Consider the following 20,235-nt stretch of genomic DNA (forward strand, 5'->3'; position numbering starts at 1 on the left):
TGCTCAGGTACATCTTTTGAATTTGGCCAACTAACAGGAACCCTTCCAGGCGAGCAGAAAAAGTAAGCCCCCTATAATATGCAGAAACAGTAGGGTTGCACATCTTTTTATCCGGCAAAGACCTGTGCCTGTCACGTGACAGACAGAAATTGAACAGGTGCAGCCTTCCCTTGCATGCCGATGCAGCCCTGGCAGAACCTGTATCGACTGAATTTCTAACTCTTAAAGCGACGGAAGCTCGGACAGGGACAATATATCTGTGCACGAGCAGCTGTATAATCCTACATGTGGCAAGGCAGACTGTGTACGTATTAAATTCGGTTGCTGTGCTAACAGGCAATATATAGTTCTGAAACTGAGCCCAGCAGCAACCCCCCTTGTTTACAGAATTGCAAATTTCCCTGACACGCTACGGATGCATATACTTTCCCTTTTTTTGCGAGAGGAGAGCGGGAGCTTCTGTCCGTTCCGCGGGTTCAAATGCAAGACAAGTACGAGCTGCTACGCGCAGCCTGCAGGGCGATCCGCTCGGCTGACTTCCAACAAAAGCGAGAGAGGGAAAGGGAGGACTACATTTCCCATGATACCTTTTGAACCCGGTAGTAACTGGCAGTGGCGGAGGGAGAAGCACGTGTTTCCCTTCCTCCAGCCCACCGTCCTCTTTTCAGATCTTGGAGACTCACTTAGCGTGAGCAACAACTAGCAAAACAGTTTGGGGGTTTTGCACTTTCTGCACCTTAGGCTGCTATGCTGCCTTTTCCCTTTAGACACTTTGCTAAGGTAAGGCGTGGGATGCGAATGGCAGGAGGGGGGGGGGGGAGGAGGTTGGATCTGCTGGGATCTCCTAAGTTGAGTGTAGGGAAGAGATGCAAAAGGAGAGTGGGGGGGGGGTTTCCTTAGTCCCACGCGCAACTTCCCCGAAGTGCTTTGCAGGTCAGTGGCTGTGGATGTTTGGAGCACCTGGGCGAGTGTGCGTGGCTCGACTTGTAAAGGGGAACTGACCTGAGCGACACCTCCATCCTGCCTGCCCCCTCTCTCCTCCCTCCCCATATGCCAGGAGGCCTTTCCCTAAACAGTTCAGTTCTTGAGTGTCTGGGGAAGTAGTTTTTTTTGCTCCTCGAGTGAGTGAAGATCTGTCCTCACTGATGGCATTCTCTCCCCCCCACCCCCCATGGGACTGTTAAGTCGTGCAAGTTTGGAGAGGCAAGCTTCTTGGGTAAGGAGTTTATATACCCGCCTGAGGGTTCAAAGCCAGGGATCTGATAGCAGCACCGATCTGTGCGCCATTCTGCAGCTCAATTATTATTTAATTCTGGCTTAATGGCTCTTGGATGCGGCACCGAGCGAGGCGAAGAGTTATCTTGACGTTCCCAAGACTGCTGGGAGAGGTTTCAGCTGATAATAGAGTCTCGGTCACGCTTTGCTGACTTTTATAGGCTAATTTTTGTAGCATCTCTTTCCCTTTCTCACTGTCCTATCTGACATTGCAGCTTCGAGGGAAAGAAAGGGAAATTGGCAGAAAGAGGCCCAGGTTCGGAGTGGGGGAAAGTGGGGTGGGAGGAACAGGTACAAATGCAACTTGGGCAGCTGCTTTATCACCTTACCAAAGTCTCTTTGGCAGAGGCTTCTCTCTCTGGCACCAGCTGCTATTTGATCTCTTGAACCCAGTCAATAAAATGACATACCCCCTGAACACGGCTTCCTGATTCGCAGGCTAAAGATATCTGCGTTGGGTAACATGATTACAACTCAAAATTAAAAGGAAAGAGTTTCTACAGCCAGTGAACTGTAAATATTTTGTAACCCTTCTATCCAGCAGTCAGAAACAAGTTTGTGCCTGCGCTTTACAAGGAAAAACAAACAACCTCTGCAATTTGTAGAATCACTTTTTGCTTAGAAAACAATGATGGTTTTAAAATGATGCAGGGAGTGTTTCATTCATAGGCCAAGATGCATTATTGAGTTTTCCCTCCTTGCTGATGCAACCGAGATGAGCCGGTTACATCATCTGCAGAGGTGATTATGAGTTTTAGATGTTTTTTCAAAGTACAACCTTTTTTATTAAAAAGAAAAACTGCCTCCTTTTAAATGCTGTTGGCTGGCATTTGTGTTGCCCTCATTTGAAACATGTGGGAAAGAAGTAGGAAAGAAAAAGCAAACTGTGCGTGCAACTCGCCCCCCCCCCCCAGCTGGACTTGCCAACTCAGCATTCAGCAGCAGGAGTTGTTGTTGCGTCTGCTGTTCTGCACAAATGAAGCTCACTTGACCATCTGCAACGTAACACCCTAACAAAGCCCGCTCTGTTTCAGCAGCCCTTGAAGCAGCTCCTCCTGCCACCTCACCACTCCAGCGTTTTCTTTCAAGAATTCTCACTGTGTTGCTTTTTCAGTGACGGAAGTGGCAAGGAATTACTCCTTTCCCCAAACTCTCCATGTTAATGCAAGCAAATGCTATTCTGTAGGTCCATTGGGGCAACGCGGAAAGAGGCTGATAAACTTCAACTATTTGCTGCTTTCTAGACTTCTTTTTTTATATATGTTAGTTGGTTGGATGATTTATCTGCCTGCCACCCCCCAAACTTCATAATCTCCCACTGGGCTCAACAGCTGCCTTAGATTACAGAAGGCTGTAATATAAATTCCTCAGCACCCATCTGGCTTGCATGATAATAACCTAGTTCTGAAATGGACATAACTGCTAGTAGGGAAGGGGGGCAGTGAGGAAGCCCCAGTTGGCAGCTCCAAGATCTAGCATGGCATAGTGGATGGAGTCTTGCAGCTGGGCTGGGATGTGAAATCCCTGCTCCGTCACAAAGCTTGCTTGGTGATTTTCGGCTGGTATCCATAGCCGTATTCAGGCATTATTCTCTATGTCAGCCTTCCTGAACCTAGTGCCCTCCAGATGTTTTGGAACTACAGTTCCCCTTAACCAGAGCCAGTGTGGAAGGGAGGGGCAGGGGCAGAGGGAATGTGTAGCTCTCCAGATAGGGTTGGACTACAAGCCCCATCAGTCCTGAAAACTGCCCATACTGGCTGGAACTGATGGGACTTGGAGTCCTAGCAACACCTGGAGGGCCACAGGTTCAGGAAGGCTAACATGGAGGATACTGGCTGGATATGGAATATTGTTGCAGTGAGCTTTTTGCAGTCAAGAGACCATCAGATGCTCCAAGACTCGTGGTTCTTTTTGTGAACGTCTATTGGTTTGTTTTTTTGAATGGTAGGGAAGCCGGTGAATGCCAGTAAACTCCCTGTGTACTGCTTATGGTGGGACTTAATCCCAAATCCAAGATGGCTGTCTGCCTCTAGAATGAGGAGGCTTATATTGCACAGGCGTCCTTTCCGCTTGTGGGATGATACACAGCGAGAGACAGAGAGGTTGGGTGGAACACACACACACACACACACACACACACACACGATGGCAGGTGGGGAGAGAAATCTACACAATTTTGCAACATGTCACCTATTGGCTATAGACCTGATTTAATTGCAACCTTTCATAAGAAAAAGGCTCCTACTACTGGTGTCAAGCAGGTCTCATGGGATGCGCAGTCAGGGTCTCCCAGAAATCCAACAGGTTTGATGTATTCTTTGCTCTGGTAGAGCAGGTCCCTGGATTGCAACATGCGCAGCCGAACTTCCAAGATGGATTGTGCCCTTTGTTCATTCTAATGTGTGGAAAGAGCACCATTTGGACCCCCTGCTTGAGTCCTCAAAATACTTTAGGATGGTCAGGCTAATATAACCCTTCCTTCCTTCCTTCCTTCCTTCCTTCCTTCCTTCCTTCCTTCCTTCCTTCCTTCCTTCCTTCCTTCCTTCCCTTTTGCCAGCCCTTGCGGAGATGCTGCCAGGCTGCGGGGAGTTTGCGGGCCCAACACAGCAAAGCAGCTGCTGCATCGGCCAAGGAGACGCCAGGCTGGACCGGGCAGGAGAGCTTGGCCGAGAGTGACCCTGAGATGTGGGCGCTGGTGCAGCAAGAGAAGGATCGCCAGTGCCGGGGTCTGGAGCTCATTGCCTCAGAGGTGGGTGTCTTCTTCCTTAGCCCCGGAGTGCAGGACAAAAGGGTCTTATCCTTTGGCTGGCAAGTGCTGTCTCCTTCCTGGTGTAGCGGAGAGCCAGTGTGGTGTAGTGGTTAAGAGCGGTAGTCTCGTAATCTGGGGAACCGGGTTCGTGTCTCCGCTCCTCCACATGCAACTGCTGGGTGACCTTGGGCCAGTCACACTTCTTTGAAGTCTCTCAGCCTCGCTCACCTCACAGAGTATTTGTTGTGGGGGAGGAAGGGAAAGGAGAATGTTAGCCGCTTTGAGACTCCTGAAGGGAAGTGAAAGGCGGGATATCAAATTCAAACTCTTCTTCTTCTTCTTCTTCTTCTTCTTCTTCTTCTTCTTCTTCTTCTTCTTCTTCTTCTTCTTCTGTTAAGGGACCTCTCTTGGTCATACAGGCCTTGGGTCTGATCCAGCAGCTCTCTTACACACTTGGGAGTGCCGTAAGAGTGTATTCAGCCCCAGCCGCCTAAGCCACTTTTGGCCCTTGTGCCTTCAGGCTGAATGCTTGACTACAGCTATGGCCTTTTCCAAGGGATGCGATTGAGCGTTCTTTCTTAGTAAATTACAGGAGGAGAGGCTTCCTTTAACCTCATTTGAAGTATGCAATTTGAGAAATAAATAGTTCATGGGGACTAGCTGCTGTGTTTTTAAACTGGGTTTTGGTTTTAATTCTTCCCTTATAATTTAGTTGCTATTTAATGAATGATGTTTGATTAAGTTTTGGTGTTGGCTGCTTTTGAGCTCGTTAGTTTTAAAGTGCCATAATAATTTGAGAAATAAATAATAAAACATTTGTAATGCACAGTTTAAATGCAAAATGTTTAAAGTCAGGACTGTAAAAAATATTTCAGATTCTTAGGTTTCAAGAATGAGGTCTTTTTAACAGGGCTGGAAAAGCTTTCGACCTAAGTGTCCAAAGGAAAAGAAAAAACGCTTTGGGATTCCCCCCCCCCGCTCCACCCCCTCTGCTTTTATAATCTTTACCTGGATGTATGGGTTATTATGAATACAAAGGAAAGGGAGTTAATCTGGGTTCATGAATGCAGAATGCAAAGGGGTTGGATCCAGATTAGGTCATGCTTAAAGCTAGACCCACTGACATCAATGGAGCTTGACTCCCATTCATTTCATTGGTTCTGCTCTAAGCATGACTAAATCTGGATCCAACTCACAGTTATGGTCTTGTATATATGACATGCATAGCTGGCCCAAGGCGTTTTGCTGCCAGAGGCAAAGGGCAAGAGGCTTCCCACCCCTATTCTACATACAAAAGCTGATTGACGGACAGCTCAATCTTACTTCAGTGCTGGCAATGGGACAGCCTTCTCCACCACAACCTTAGGCATCAGGCTAATTCCAGGAGCGCAGGGCTGGCAGTGTAGTGCACACACAGCTCTGTCCTCAAACACAGCGGAGTACCAGGAGGGATCAGAAGGAATGGCCAGAGACGCTGTTGCTGCCCCCTGCCCAGTGCCTCACTCTGGCTAATGCTAGGGCCGGCCCTACTAGCTTTAAAAATGACTGGAGTAATAAAATAGCGTAAGCTAATGAAAGGAAGAGGGATTCTAATCTAACATAGAACTAGTCTGAGTTTTTCATTTTTGAATCCAGATCCTGGTGTATGGGCAGGAGGAGATGTCTGACATTTCTCTGCATGTCTTCCTACCCACTGTTCTGATCATCACACCCCCAGCTGCTACTTGGCCCCAAAGTTGCACCTCACTGTGGTCCCAGCCTGGATCAGTCTCTCTCATCTAGTTGGCCTTCCCCTTCGGATGCAATTCCTATTTCTCTTTTCAAAATGACAAGCCTGGATAGACTACTGCAGAGCAAGACTCATTACCTTGTCTGGGTCTTAGTTATATCTTATTGCAAGGTGAAAAAGTTACTCCATTTTTATTCACCTGGAAAGAGAAGCATACAGTCTGAGGAACATGGCATAAGAGGGATGGAATGTTTCTAGCCCTCTATCTATTGCTTGTGTGTGACTCCCTTCTCTCTCTTTTTTCTCTTTACCCCTCCATCTCTTTTTTCTTTTCAAAATACTGTTTATTAATTTTGCACAAATTTTAGAAAACAATAAAATACAGGAGAAGAGAAATGGCAAATCACATTTTGATAAACAGATATAAGTAATATTGATGATTAGTGTATCTTATACTTCACAGTAGGAATACAGACATAGGAAATGAGCTAAAAAGAAAGAAAAAAGGGGGTGAAAAAATATCAATACAACTCTACAAAAATCATACAACTTTAACACATTCCATATATCAAGGAGTATGGGAAGCTTTTAACTTTTGAAACTCTTTCTCCCAAATTCCAGAATTTCTGCAGCCGAGCTGCACTCGAGGCTCTTGGATCCTGCCTCAACAACAAGTATTCAGAGGGCTACCCTGGCAAGAGGTAATGCCATTGTTTAGTAGTGAGACAGTCTGGGTAAAATAAATCAGTAATGGGTTGGGATGGAGGGTTCTGAAAGTGGGTGAGCAGAGACTGACCAGGTTTGATGGCCTGCTGGCCTGCAGACTCTTGCAGTGGATAAAAATGATGCAAAGATGTTAAAAACTTACCAAGTAAATATCACTGGGGCTCGAGTTGCGGAGATTTTAGGCCTGGTGCCGTCAGTTTTTTTTGGGCTGCGGATAAAACTTGAGGGCAAGAATGCAGGAAAAGCACCCTGAGAGTCAGGGTGGCATCGGGGTTAGTGCTGGGCTAAGACCTGAGAGACCAGGGTTCAAATCCCCACTCAGTCATGAAGCTCACTGAATGACCTTGAGCCAGCCATAGTCTCTCAGTGCAACTTACCTCACCGGGCTCTTGTGAGGATAGCAGTGGAGAGGGGGGAGAACCACAAACATCGCAGAAAAGAAGTGCCATTAAGGAAGAACAGCAAGGGGCAAAATAGTGGTTCCCATTCGATGGGGGAGTGGTGGCCCTCCAGATCTGGTTGGGATTCACAGCCCCAACCGGCATTGCTGTGGGCCTTTAAATTTCAAAGTCGTGTCACAGGATGAACCTAGGGAAGAGCAGCTCACTGTAATGTCTAAGGGCACCAAGGAAGAGAGATGGAAGGGGGTGAAAGGGGGAATAAGCCAAAGGAAGATGTAGCATTAGTGGGAAGAAGCTATGGCTGGGCTGGGGAGAAGGTGTACCAACTGCGTATGAAGAATAGTCCTCTTTTCTCTTCTTCCTGAGACTGCCATGGATAGCTTGGGGCTTTTTTCTTACAGTGAAGAGACAGATTGCAACCGCCACTGAATTGTCCCGGTGCGCCTGGTGTTTGCTTGATGCATGGAATGGTCCTCCCTTGGAAGAGGCCTGAGTGAAAGAGACTTGGGCAGGGCCCATCTTGGGCCTGAGCTGTTGCCTCTTTGATTGGTTATCACCCACAGAAGCATGTTAGGATGAAATATTAGGAGTGAGGAGAGGCGGGGGGAGGGGCATTTTGTCATCTGGGAAAAGAATATGGTAATGAAGAGGCGGGCGCATGAAAAGTCAGCTGCGGAGCACTGGGCTGGCAGCAGGAGGCTTTGCTAGGGGATGGTGGTCTTGGCAACTTCCTTTATACATTGTGGCATGGAGAGGAGAGGGAGGGGTGTCTCTTTGTTTCTCAGTGTCTTCTTCTCTGGTTCAGAGATAATGGTGCCACCAGGGCAACAGATGTGTGGGCTGTTGATGTTTTAATTCTGCCTTCCCCTTTGCATCCTGGCACAGGTATTATGGTGGCGCTGAGGTGGTCGACCGCATTGAGCTGCTGTGTGAACGCCGGGCCCTGGAGGCCTTTGACCTGGACCCCGAGTGCTGGGGAGTGAATGTCCAACCATACTCTGGATCTCCTGCCAACTTTGCTGCCTACACAGCTTTGCTGCAGCCCCACGAGCGACTCATGGGCCTGGACTTGCCTGATGGAGGCCAGTACGTTCAAAGTGGGGTGTGGAACTGGGAACTGGCATGGCTAATAAAGGCGCAAGTGAGGAAGGTGTAACTGAAGGAACCGGGATGGGGAGGTAGAAGGAGAAGGACTGCAATGCTGACACAGTGGGTCTTTGTGTGGGGTTCAGGGCATTGTGGTTTTTCTTCACACTGGTGATAAAATCCTCCACAGAATAATGGTCCCCTGACAAAGCGAAATTTGCTGGCCCTTAGTCAGTTTAATATAGCAGTTGGTTTTTCAGCTTTGTGTCTGTAGAAGCTTCTGGTTCCTTTCTCCCTCTGGTTTGTGGAGATTTTGAACTCGTATTTTTGGGGACATACTTTGCCTCGTGTAGTTACTAGATCCTACTCTGCCCCATAGAAAATCCCGCTTGGAAGTGACTGTCCTACTTGAGGATGAATAACTAGTTAATCTGTGGGTCCATTTGGGTGGGAAGGTTCTTACTTGGTCCCATGGTCAGAGTTCTGCTATGACTGGGGCTTAGATTATCTCCTGACAACATGTCTTCCCTATTCTTGCAGCCTAACGCATGGGTATATGTCTGACGTCAAACGTATCTCGGCCACGTCCATCTTCTTCGAATCCATGCCCTACAAGCTGAATGTGAGTGAACAGAAATGTGTCCCATCCTTCCTTTTCCAAAATACCCCCAAAGCAGCTTATATTCATAAATGAAACTTCTTGTTCCAATAAAATTCAGTCCAATCATTAAAACAGCAGTTTAGCAGGATTTCACAGACAATCATGGTGCTCATAAAAACAATTTTAAAGCATTTTAGAAGAAACAGTTTTACAACCAGTCATGGTATGAGTGGTTAAATAATCAAAATTTAGCTTAACCTTCCAACTGAAAAGTAGCTGCAGGAGGGATTTACACAAATATAGGGCCACCACCAAGTAGACCTTGCTTGTAGTACTTGCCAATCTAATTGATTTCAGCGTGGGGAGGCTGATGATGATGATAATAATGATTTGCCTTCATGTATACAAAATGTACGGCGTTGTGTGTGAAGTGTTAGCTGTGGTTTTCATAAAAAATAGTTTTTATTAAGATTTTTCTGTGTTGCAAAACAGATAAACAGGGAATCACCTCCACTTTTAATTCATAGTCTTTTTCACAGTTCATTTACATTTAGTGAGTGTCACTTTTGTCATAGACATCTTGCTGCTGGGGGGAGAAAGGGGGCAAGGGAGATGGGGGGCATTGTACTTTTGTTCTGTTGACTAGGGTTAGTGTGGGGGTTTGTGTCAGCATCATGTTGGTAGGTAGGGGGTTTGGCACCTTTCCCCCTCCCCACCACCCAACCCATTTCCTCTGTGCTGAGAGTCGGTGTAGAATCCTGCCTGCAGTTCTACAGCCCTTCTACGTACCATCAGCTGCCTCTACCCTGTAGTCAGCTACCTTGCCTGGAGAGGGAGACACCGTTGTGTGGTGTGTCTCTTCCCCCCTCCCCCCCTTTGTATCGGCAGATGAGAACTGGATCTGTCCAGTGGCCCAGATTGTTGTCTCTCCCACCCTCCACGGAGCACGGTTGACAGGTGTGTAGAGCCACCCACCTGCCAATCACTTTACATCATAAAGATGTCAGGTGAGCCATTTTTGCCCACATGGTTTGAAATCAAACAATGCAGGCAAAGGCACAGCCTGAACGGAGCATTTTGCAGCACCCTTGGGTAGCATTCGACAAGCCTGACTATCAGGTGATTGCTGGGCCTTCTAAAGCCCAGTGTAGGGCTGGGCAACGTTAGGTTTTCAACACTGCGATGCAACACCAGCCAAACATTGCGATCTGGTGATACACTTTGAAGTTGAAACCAGCTGCATTGGCCCCAACCCACAAGACTCTTAGCAGAAAGAGTCAGCCCACTCGCTCCCCACTTGCTTGAAGATGGCTTTCTCCTAGGAGAAGGAAGCAGCCTGCTCGCTCCCCACTCACTTGTAAACGGAGGGAGCCTGATGGGCTCCATTCTCAAGGCTCCCTCAAGTGTAACGGAGTCCCCCACCCCACCTCCAGCTTGCGCAAGCCAGAGGTGGGTTGAGGGCGCCGTTACACTTCCCCGCTTGGGGAAGGGCAGCCAGGCAACCCCAGAACGGAGAAGTTTAAAGGAGCCACCTGCCCAAGCGGGCAGCCAAGGGAGGAACAAGCTACATTGGCCCCTCAACCGTATGAGGGCCAGAGTGCAATGGCTGCTTCACCCTGCAGTATATTGCACCTGAAACCGCTGCTGCTCCTGAGTCCCTCTGCTGCCAGCGGCCGGCAGCAGCTTCTTTCTCCCTTGTGTGCTGAGCGCTGGTGGCAGAGGGACTCAGCAGTGGCAGTTTCACCCACAATATACTGCCGGGTGAACCCAGCCACTGCGATCCAGTCCCGGGTGATATATCAGTACACCATGGCTCAGCTGATCGTTGGGCATTTATGATGGTACACAGGGCTTTGCAGTCCAGCTGATTGACTGTCCCTGCAAAATCTCTTTCTGCTCAGCCATGTCCTTACCTGCTCCACATCTGAAGGTGTTTATGATGTCAGGTATGGGGCAGGTGGGCATGACTTGGCTGAAATGGCCTGGCAGTCAAAGGGAGGCCTGTTGAGCCTGTTTTAATGATGCATTTTCTACTGCTGTAACCTGTCCTGGGACCTTCGGGTGAAGGGTGGATGGTGATGACGACGATCTAGGTGCCCTTATAGTCTTCTCCCCTAGCTAGTGTTTTTGCAAACAAGGGTCAAGCTCTTTTAACCACATATAGATACTGCTTGGAAGTAATCCTTTCAGGAATCTTAGAAGAGGTCTTCATAACCTGTGTAGCTTCTTGTTCCTCTTCATAACTATCCAAATTAAAATACATTATGCGCAGTGCTAAAGAATGCAGATTAAATCATGTAAAGAAAAGAGTTGTAATTTGGCAGATGTGCTCAGTTTGCGAAGCATGTATGTATTTGGATTTCTTGGGCACCTGTTGTTTTAATACTGGCAAGACGGCTCTGTGCTATTCCTTCAGCCTCTTTTATCTTTAACCTCTCACTTCTTGAGTGCACTTTGCCCACTGATTATCCCTTGCACAAGATTATGGGTGAAGGAGATAATTTCACAGTTCACTCACATCCACTTTTCCTGAGTGGCTCTGAAGTGCAGTTGCTGTTTTTTCCCAAGGCAATGTGAAGAATCCTCTCCTCTTTTCTGCTCCCCAAGAAGTGTTAGTTCTCTGTGTGCTCGACCACTTGGCTTGCCTCTGCCAGCTACACAAAGATGCCTGAGGTTGAGAAAACATTCTCGCAACAATGCTGCCTTGTTCTGGGAAGGAGAGGAGGCAGCGGCAGCGGCAGCCTCTTTATAGTTCTGCATTCTCAGTCAGTATTGGCAGCCAATAAAACTGGTCGTGGAGAGGCTACCTGGTGGCAAAAAAAGAAAAGATCTCTATTCTGATTTATTTATTTTGAAAATTATCACAAATAAAATGTAACAGCATGCAGAATTCAAAACTAAGAGTCTAAGTCCAGGGTAAACTTGGGTAAACGTAAGGCTTAAAGAGCCTTAAAAAAAAAAAAGCTTTTCTGTTTAATCATATCATCAATGCATACTGTGTTACAGTCAAGCACAAGGTAATAAGAATAAAAATAACTTAAATATTTTAGCTCTGGATCGTAGCATTTTTCAAATTGTGATGGTTTTTATGCAAATCCCAATTTCTTATCTAAAATTTTGAATTGATTTGATGATAATTTAACTGATACAAATTCTTTAATCTCTTCTATTTTTCTCATTTTTGGCTCTCCTTCTGAAAAGTCTAACAATACATTATAGGTACCCAGTTATTACTCATATTAATTTTTTATTTGCTTCAGCTTCTATTGGGGATAACCACCTTGGTGTTTTGTTTCCTAATAAATTTAAACAGGCATTTAAAGGCGGTTGCTATTATTTATTTCATTTCATTTATGAGTCTCTTCCCATGAAGCATCTGAAAGTGATTTCACATTACAGTAGAAAGATCTTTTAGAAATTTCATATTGTATTCTGGTCTCCACCTCACAAGAGACCCGAGGGAGGTTATTCCAGAGGGTGAGCCCTCTGGTGGAGAAGGGCTTTCATCCATGTTGCCACCAAGTGACAATCTGCTGGTCATGGACTCCTCAAAAGATCTCAAATATCAGCTGGTCTGAACCAGAGAAGGCGGCCTGCTAGGCATCCTAGTCTTTTAGCTAAAAGTATCCCAACTGCAGTCCTTTCTGGGGTTTCATAGCCTGGGTGTTCCTGCAGCCATCTCTGTCTTAGACAGGCAGGACATCAGACTGTCTGCAGCTTCAGCCAGCTACAAGCATCTTAACAAGACATTAGGCAAGGGGGCAGTTGAGACGTAAGATAACTCGTCTTCATATGTGGGCTGGATTTGGTGTGAAGGCAGCCCATTGCCAACTCCTGCTCTATGGAACCTTTCTCTCCTGTGTGTGTATTTATGGGTGAAGGGAGAAATATTGGCTTAATCCCCATGCATTAACCCATCACTTCCCTCCCTGCAGCCAACAACAGGATTGATTGATTATGATCAGCTAGAAGTAACGGCCCGACTCTTCCGCCCGCGTCTCGTCATTGCTGGGACCAGTGCCTACGCCCGCCTTATTGACTACGCCCGCATCAAGAAGGTAGCCCCTGGGTGCAGTGGGAGGGCAGGCAGTTGTAGGGCTTTGAAATGCATTCCTGTTTTGTTGTAAGCCGCTTGGAGCATGTTTTTTGGGGGGGTTGTGTGGAAAAGCATCATACAAATAAAATGACTACCCCATAGTAAAATTCAGTGGAAATGTGAGTGTTAGGGCTCAACTGGAACCTGTTTGCTTCTAATAGTTTTGGATCTGCAAGTAGCTGGACCTTCATTTGGCTTTGGGCTGGAGTGCAAGGGTGCTTGTTCCTTTTGCTTGTGAGGCATATGGCAAGGAGCGTGGGAGCAGGAGACTGACCTGTTCTTCTCCGTCAGGTGTGTGAAGAGGTGAAGGCCTACATGCTGGCTGACATGGCCCATATCAGTGGTCTGGTGGCAGCCAAAGTCATCCCTTCTCCCTTTGATTATGCTGACCTGGTCACTAGCACGACTCACAAGACACTGCGTGGAGCGAGGTGAGCATGACAAGGATGGAGTGTGGGGTTGGGAAGCATCAGTCCTCATCATTTGGGGGTGGGAACCTGATGCCCTCCAGGTGGACTCCCATCTGCTCCAGCCAGCACAGCCAATGAGCAGGAATGTTGGGAGTTCCAGCTCAACAACATCCAGAGGGCATCAGGTTTCCCTACCCCTGCCCTTTGTGAACTCAGTGGAAGAGTGTGGGCTTTGCCCACAAAGTGTTCCCCACCGCAGGAGGAGAGGGCCAGAGGTTCCTCACTCATTTTTCATCTCTTTGGGGGTTGTGAAGACCCTCTGTGATGCCTTAATAATGGTACTTAATCTGCTCGGGAACTGTGAACATGGTTAACATGGTCCAGTTGTGAAATCTCTCTTTCTTCACCTGCAATCTTGTGCCTAGGGTAATTAGAGGGCAAAGTGCTCTCTGAGCAAGAGGTCAAAAATACTGGAGTTAGGACTTTTGGCAAAAGGTGTTGGGGAATAGAAATGGAATTCTTTGCATGATTTTTAGTTTTGCTGGTTATGGGAAAGGCAAGGCCTGTCTCCAGCTATTGGAAACCCTGTTCAGCTTCCTCTCTGGTTTCTGAAGCTTCAGTGGGCATTGCCCTAACCCTAACCAAAAAGTCTTGTATGCTTGGAGCCCTAGTGATAGATGTACTATCATGTTCACACTTCCACACTCTTGTCACATGCAGGTCTGGACTGATCTTCTACCGCAAAGGTGCCCGTTCTATAGACAAGAAGACTGGCAAGGAGATTCCCTACAATCTGGAAGAGAAGATCAACTTTGCTGTCTTCCCTTCTTTGCAGGGAGGGCCCCATAACCATGCCATTGCAGCTGTCGCTGTGGCACTGAAACAGGTGGGAAAGGGGAATAAGAGCCCTGCATACACTTTTTGACAGGATTTTCGACGTTAACTTGTATCACCACTTCAACTCCCTCGGTGCCCTGAAATGAGCAACATTGACTCTTGGTTTCCCAGCAGCCCCTGCAAAAGAAAGCTGTTGATTGGCTAATTAAGTGCATTGCCCAGTGCAAATGATCTGTACCCCATAGTAAGCGCTTCTGTCTCCTTTTGAAACCCGCCTTGCCTTCACGCTTTGGCGTTTGTTGTGTGCTCAGTTCTTGTCTCTCTTGTCCTGCCTGTTTGCCTTGGTGGTCTGGACCAAGGCCTGTGTTTATCCTGCCCTGGACCTCAATCCTTCTTTCCATGGTCCTGATTCTGAAAATTCAGCTCATGAACCAATGAGCTTGATATATATATGCTCTTCCATCAAGTTCTCTTATGTCTGAGAGGAGCTACCTTTTAATAAAAAATGTTGCATCATAGGAGCAGTAAGGGCTCTTTGCTCCCCTGTCCTGCTGGAGTTGGGGCAAAAACTCCCCATTTAGGCATAGGCATCCCCTGTCCTGCTACTCTCCTAGCAAGCTTCTGTCCTCTATATGGTCCAGTACGTTGGCTCTCTTAATTCTGCTAGGAGAGGCTAGATTCCTGCATCTTTTAGAAGATTAGCTTTGATTTCTTTTTATTTCATGTTTTGGTATACTGCCCTTCCTATCTGAGGGTAGTTCCCTCTAAGCATTTACAATGCTATGCAATGACATAAATAAAATGCTACCCCCCAAAAATAGATGTACTTTACAAATTCACCACAACTTCAGAACCAATTTGGAAAGTAGAATGGGCAACTCATTGTTTAAAACACCATTTTCTTTCTTCTTGGCTTCATTTAAAGTGCTTGAGAGAATAAAAATGCCATAGCCTAGTGCCTAAAAGACAACAATGTAGGCACCAGATGAACTTCTTTGCAGAGGGGATTCCACAGCTGGGTTGCCACTGATGAAAAAAACCCCTCTCTTGTTTCCAAGAGCGTAGCTATCTCTGTTACAGTTCTAATAACTAGTCTTGGTAAACTAACTAGTATTAGTTTGCCAATATTGTGCCAGCTAATTGACTGCCCTCCTTTTGACCAGTTAAGTGCCAGTGGTGGAGAGTGTTCCCTAGAGCAGGACGGGGGAATATCAGGCTCAGGAACCAAATGTGGGTGTCTAAACCCTTCTACCTGACTTTTGGGACACTCAAGCCATGCCCCCACCCCCAGTCCAAAAACCCCTCTCCCCATTCCACAACCCTCACCAGCCTTGGGCCATGCCCTCCTTGTTCAGTTTTGCCTGTCTGGAATATGTCTGTATACCCGAAGGAGCATCTCTGCTCCCATCGATCAGCCTGGGCACTGAGGTCCAGCTCCGAGGGCCTTCTGGTGGTTCCCTCCCTGCGAGAAGTGATGTTATAGGGAACCAGGCAGAGGGCCTTCTCGGTAGTGGCGCCTGCCCTGTGGAACGCCCTCTTGTTAGATATCAGACTGCTAAACAACATTCTGCAGAAATTTGAAGGCAGCCCTGCATTGGGAAGCTTTTAATGTCTGATATATTATGTGTTCTTTGCTATTTGTTGGGAAGCTGCTCAGAGTGGCTGGAGCAACCCAGTCAGATGGGCGGGGTACAAGAAATAAATGGTGATGATGCCCTTGAAATGTGATAATGCCTCTTGCTTGTGTGGATGGAGGAAGACGTGTGTAGAAACCTGTGGCTTTTTTGCATGGCTATATAGAGGCCAAAGTAATGTGCGTGGCTCCGCCCACTTTTACTTCTGGTTCCGGCACTCAATCTTGGCACGTGGCCCAAGGAAGTTTGTCCGTCTGGCCCTTGTACTGAAAAAGGTTCACCCTCCCAGCCCTGGAGTTCTGGGCTTGGAAGAAGCCGAGAGAGTGTTGCCCCTGCTTCCCTGTGGAGTGACAAAATGCTGCTTAAAGTTGTGCTGCTTAAAGGAGAAGTGCTGATTCTGGCCCACTGTGCATCCCTTTTTCCATTGTAGGCCAGCTCACCTATGTTCCGGGAGTATTGCCAGCAGGTACTGAAGAATGCCAAGGCCATGGCAGAAGCATTGCTGCAGCGAGGATACACTCTGGTTTCAGGTATAGTGAGGACCCTCCGTTTGCTTCTGAGCAGAAGCACACAGCCAGAGGAGTCACATGGCGGAAGCTTTTACTGGGCTGTACCATTTCAGATTGCAGGTAGATGGCACATTTTAGGCATTTTCATATATTAAAAGCTCCCAGCGTATACAGAAATTGGTATGTAGGGGAGAAGAATTCTAGGCTTAGTTATATCTCTGATATTCTAGTTTAATGGTAGGCACAGGGAATTTTTAATATGGGATGGGATTCAAACATGTGCTTCCCCACCTGCAGTCTGAAATGGCACATCCCAGCCAACGCCATGCCATCTGACTCTTCTGCTTGTGTGATTTAGCTCTGGGTCTTGACTTTATTTTGGTGCAGTGGGAAGGGAAGTGTTGGGGTAGGTTAGCCAGTGAGTAGCACATATGGACGCGGGTGGCACTGTGGGACGCGGATGGCGCTGTGGGTAAACCTCAGCGCCTAGGACTTGCCGATCGTATGGTCGGCGGTTTGAATCCCCGCGGCGGGGTGAGCTCCCGTTGTTCGGTCCCAGCTCCTGCCCACCTAGCAGTTCGAAAGCACCCTTAAGTGCAAGTAGATAAATAGGTACCACTTTATAGCGGGAAGGTAAACAGCATTTCCGTGTGCTGCGCTGGTGCAGGATCGCCAGAGCAGCTTCATCATGCTGGCCACGTGACCCAGGAAGTGTCTCTGGACAGCGCTGGCCCCCGGCCTCTTAAGCGAGATGGGCGCGCAATCCCAGAGTCGGTCACGACTGGCCCATATGGGCAGGGGTACCTTTACCTTTACCTTTTAGCACATATAGAGATGTGAAAACCTGTAGCTGTTTGCAGAAGCATGCTATTTGGAATGGGTGGAATAAGAACAGCTGTGGGAAAGTTTTAAATGCATTTTGATCAGTGATTAGAGGGCTGGTTCAAATCCCTCCTCTGCCAAGCACCATATAGTAGTCTCAAACAAGAGGATATCTTCACCTTGGAGATGTGAAAAAGGTGCTCATATAGGACACTTTTTTGAAACTGCTGGTGTTCAGTTCCATGAATCGACCTCTAAAGCAGGGGTGCCTTGCCTCTAGCCCTCCAGATGTTGCTGGACTCCCTCTCCCATCAGCCCCAGCCAGCATGGCCAATGGCATCTCACAACATCTGGAGGGGCCACAGGTTAAGCATCCCTGCTCTAAATGCAGTACTGCTTCTTCTACAACCAAGCAGTATATAAATTTTATGAAATAAATAAATAAAAATACATAGGGTAGTCTATGAATTCAGTGTCACAGTTTTTCTGGGGTGGGTGGGTGGGAAAAGGTGGTCACTAGGATGATTAGATAAATTCATGGTGGATGGCTCCATCAACATGTCCGCCATAATGAAGAGGCTGTGTCGGCAAGCAACTATGAAGGTCTTTAACCCAGCAGGGTAATTCTAATGATCATCATAATTGTTATGAGATGGACCTATTATTTGAGTGTTGAAAATGGATGCGAGTTAGGAAGGTTATACTCTGTCTATCTCTATCTCTCTGGTTAGGTGGCACTGATAACCACCTGGTACTTGTGGACCTGAGACCAAAAGGCATTGACGGGGCCCGGGCTGAGCGGGTGCTAGAGCTGGTGTCCATAACAGCTAACAAGAACACCTGTCCTGGGGACAAGAGTGCATTGACACCTGGTGGCTTGCGGCTTGGTAAGAACAATGGCTTAAATAAGAAAGTCAGGTGCATGGCTGTTTCTGATGTTCAGAGCTGCATATAATTACGCTGAAGTAATCCAGATTCTGCCACAAGAAAAGCTAAACTCTGCTTTGAGACGCCTTCTTTTTAAATAATGTCAATTATTTCTGCTCAGGACTGCTAGGGAGAAAAACAGTGGGAAGGGTATGGAAATTTGGGAATAGGTGCACTACTCACTTTCCATGGATGCATCTTGTGAGCGCTGAAATCAGTACTGGGCCCAGATTTCAGCAAGCTCAGAATCTTACTCATGTAATAAAAAAACAACTTTCTAGCCCTTAAGGCTGCAAAAATAGGCTTGAAAGTATCCCAGAAATTAGAGTGAGGAAAGAAAGTTCCAGTATCTTGTGTAAATTTTTGCCCCTAATTAGTATAATAAATTAAGCAGAGTAAGCAAATTGCTATAAATCACCTCATTTCCAGGTTCTTGTTTTCTTGGCCCAAATTCCTTCCTTCAGTCATTCACTTTTAGTGCAGATTATTTATACTAATGGGGAGGGAAGGCTGAACTGGGATAGGACACTACAATCCATGATGACTCTTCTCTTCTCACCCCCTCCCCCGCTGTGTCCTCCCCAACACACACCTGGAATACCAATTACAGAAAATGGTATTGGTAGGTATTGGTGATGTTTTTGTAGGCAATCCGTCAATATGATTAAGAAAGAGAGTAAGGAGAATGGAGGTCTTTGAACTCCTGGTCAGGTCTATGTGTGTGTCCTTCTCCTGCTTATGATCTTTCGCACTGTCCAGGGTGTTTATTCTTTCAAAGAGAAGAGCTGTTCTCTTCCAATCCCTCACAGGGGCACCTGCACTTACCTCCCGGCAATTCCGAGAAGGCGATTTCCAGAAGGTGGTGGAGTTCATGGATGAAGGAATCCAGATTGGGCTGGATGTCAAAAAGAAAACCTGTAAGTTGTTGGTGTGTTATGGAAAAGCTAGCAGGTTGAATTGGGATGGGTTGTTTGCATGTTGCAGTTACTAGTCCATGTTGACTATCACTAACTTGAGACTTTGACTTCTTTAGTGGGACAACTAGGTGATCTGTTTGATAGACTCATTATATTCAGGGCTTTTTTTCCAGCTGGAGCTCACAGGAGCTCAGCTCTGGCACCTCTCAGTGGGTGCCATTGTCATTCTAAGAGAACAAGGGAGAAGTTTACGGTGAGCTCCCACACCTCTTTTTCTAGAAAAATAGCACTAATTACATTTGCTGTTTCTGAATGATGGATTTCCTTGATTCAGCTGAGACCCAAGAGGTCACAGAACATCCTCTGAAGGTCCGGTCCCCCCCCCACTACTTTATTGGCCCTGCTCTGTGTCTTTTAACGCAGAGAAGTTGAGCAAGTCAAGATTTTTTCACCATGTGTCTCTATGTAACCAAAAGTCGGTTAAAGTGGTTAAATGGGGGTTCCTGATTTCTGAGGCTTGGCCCCAGATTTAGGAGTGAGTAAAGAGTACATTCTTAGATCATTGAAACCCTCCCTCTGTGCCTCAGTCTCCCTGTGTTTTTGCAACTCTTGGTTTACTTATATTCCTGCTCTCTTCCTTTTCCCACAGCCAAGCTCCAGGACTTCAAAACCTTCTTGCTGGCTGACCCAGAGACGAAGCAGCGTCTGTCTGACCTTAGGCAGCGAGTTGAGACCTTCGCCCGTGCCTTCCCCATGCCTGGCTTTGATGAACGTTGATGTTATGCCCAACCAGAGACTGTCTGATTACCCCCAGATGGGCGGGGCTTGCCAGAGGCCAGGTGCTTGTGGTCCCTGTAGTCCTACCTCTGAGAGCCAGCCAGCAGGTGCCCTTTTCTGGAAGGGTGATTGCCTTGGCCACCTTTTCTCCTTCTCCCAATGCCCATTTTATAGTGACTCAAAAACAACTGACCTCCTTTCCGTTTTATAGCAGGACTAGTCTCTGATCCACGGTACCTGTGTAATATTTTCGCCTGCCCACTATGCAAGATGGGTTGTAAGAATTAAACAGCTTCATCTCTCTCCCTTGGCTTAAACCAAAACAGAGCATTTTTGAAACTACCTTCTAATGTCGTGCCCTTTGCCACCCATGTTTGAGAGTGTTTATGTATACATGTGTACATGCTCACAGTACCTTCTCTGCCCATAAGCACACGGCCAGCAATATTAACATGTACACTGGTGGGCTTCTAAGTACCATGCAGACAGAATTATGCTTTGTGAGATTGTAAGAAGAGCCTTGCTGGATTAGGCCAAAGCATACTTTGCTCCCAGTGGCCAACCAAGTGCCTCTGGGAGGCCCAGAGCAAGACCTGAGAGCACTCACTCTCTCCTGCTGCTGTTCTTCTGCACCTGCGGCTCAGAGGCCTGTGCCCTCCATCCTGGGGGTCGGCTCAGATGACTTTAAAAGGAGATTGGACAAGTTCATGGAGGACAAGGCTCTTGGTGGCTTCTGGTC

General features: G+C 47.1%; 1 protein-coding gene across 1 annotated transcript; it reads left to right on the forward strand.

The window, feature by feature from the left end:
* Positions 1–621: 621 nt before the first annotated feature.
* SHMT2 (serine hydroxymethyltransferase 2) lies at positions 622–19,799 on the forward strand. The gene is made up of 12 exons (XM_081900748.1): positions 622–780; positions 3,833–4,024; positions 6,375–6,454; positions 7,766–7,966; positions 8,507–8,588; positions 12,503–12,625; positions 12,955–13,094; positions 13,794–13,959; positions 15,975–16,074; positions 17,607–17,762; positions 18,612–18,719; positions 19,369–19,799. Exons 1-12 carry the CDS (start codon positions 748–750, stop codon positions 19,494–19,496), a joined length of 1,509 nt encoding a protein of 502 aa, XP_081756874.1. The 5' UTR covers positions 622–747; the 3' UTR covers positions 19,497–19,799.
* The last annotated feature ends 436 nt before the right edge of the window (positions 19,800–20,235 follow it).

Source organism: Podarcis melisellensis, assembly GCF_964234715.1.
Source record: "Podarcis melisellensis genome assembly, chromosome: 2".
Lineage (NCBI taxonomy): Eukaryota > Metazoa > Chordata > Lepidosauria > Squamata > Lacertidae > Podarcis > Podarcis melisellensis.

What these genes read in the sequence shown, in the direction of transcription:
- SHMT2 (XM_081900748.1), top strand. Translation starts at nt 748, where the DNA reads ATGCTGCCTTTTCCCTTTAGACACTTTGCTAAG. An exon ending in GACTTGCCTGATGGAGGCCA is followed by an intron (nt 7,967 to 8,506) that starts GTACGTTCAAAG and finishes CTATTCTTGCAG; the next exon opens with CCTAACGCATGGGTATATGT. An exon ending in GGATGTCAAAAAGAAAACCT is followed by an intron (nt 18,720 to 19,368) that starts GTAAGTTGTTGG and finishes CTTTTCCCACAG; the next exon opens with CCAAGCTCCAGGACTTCAAA.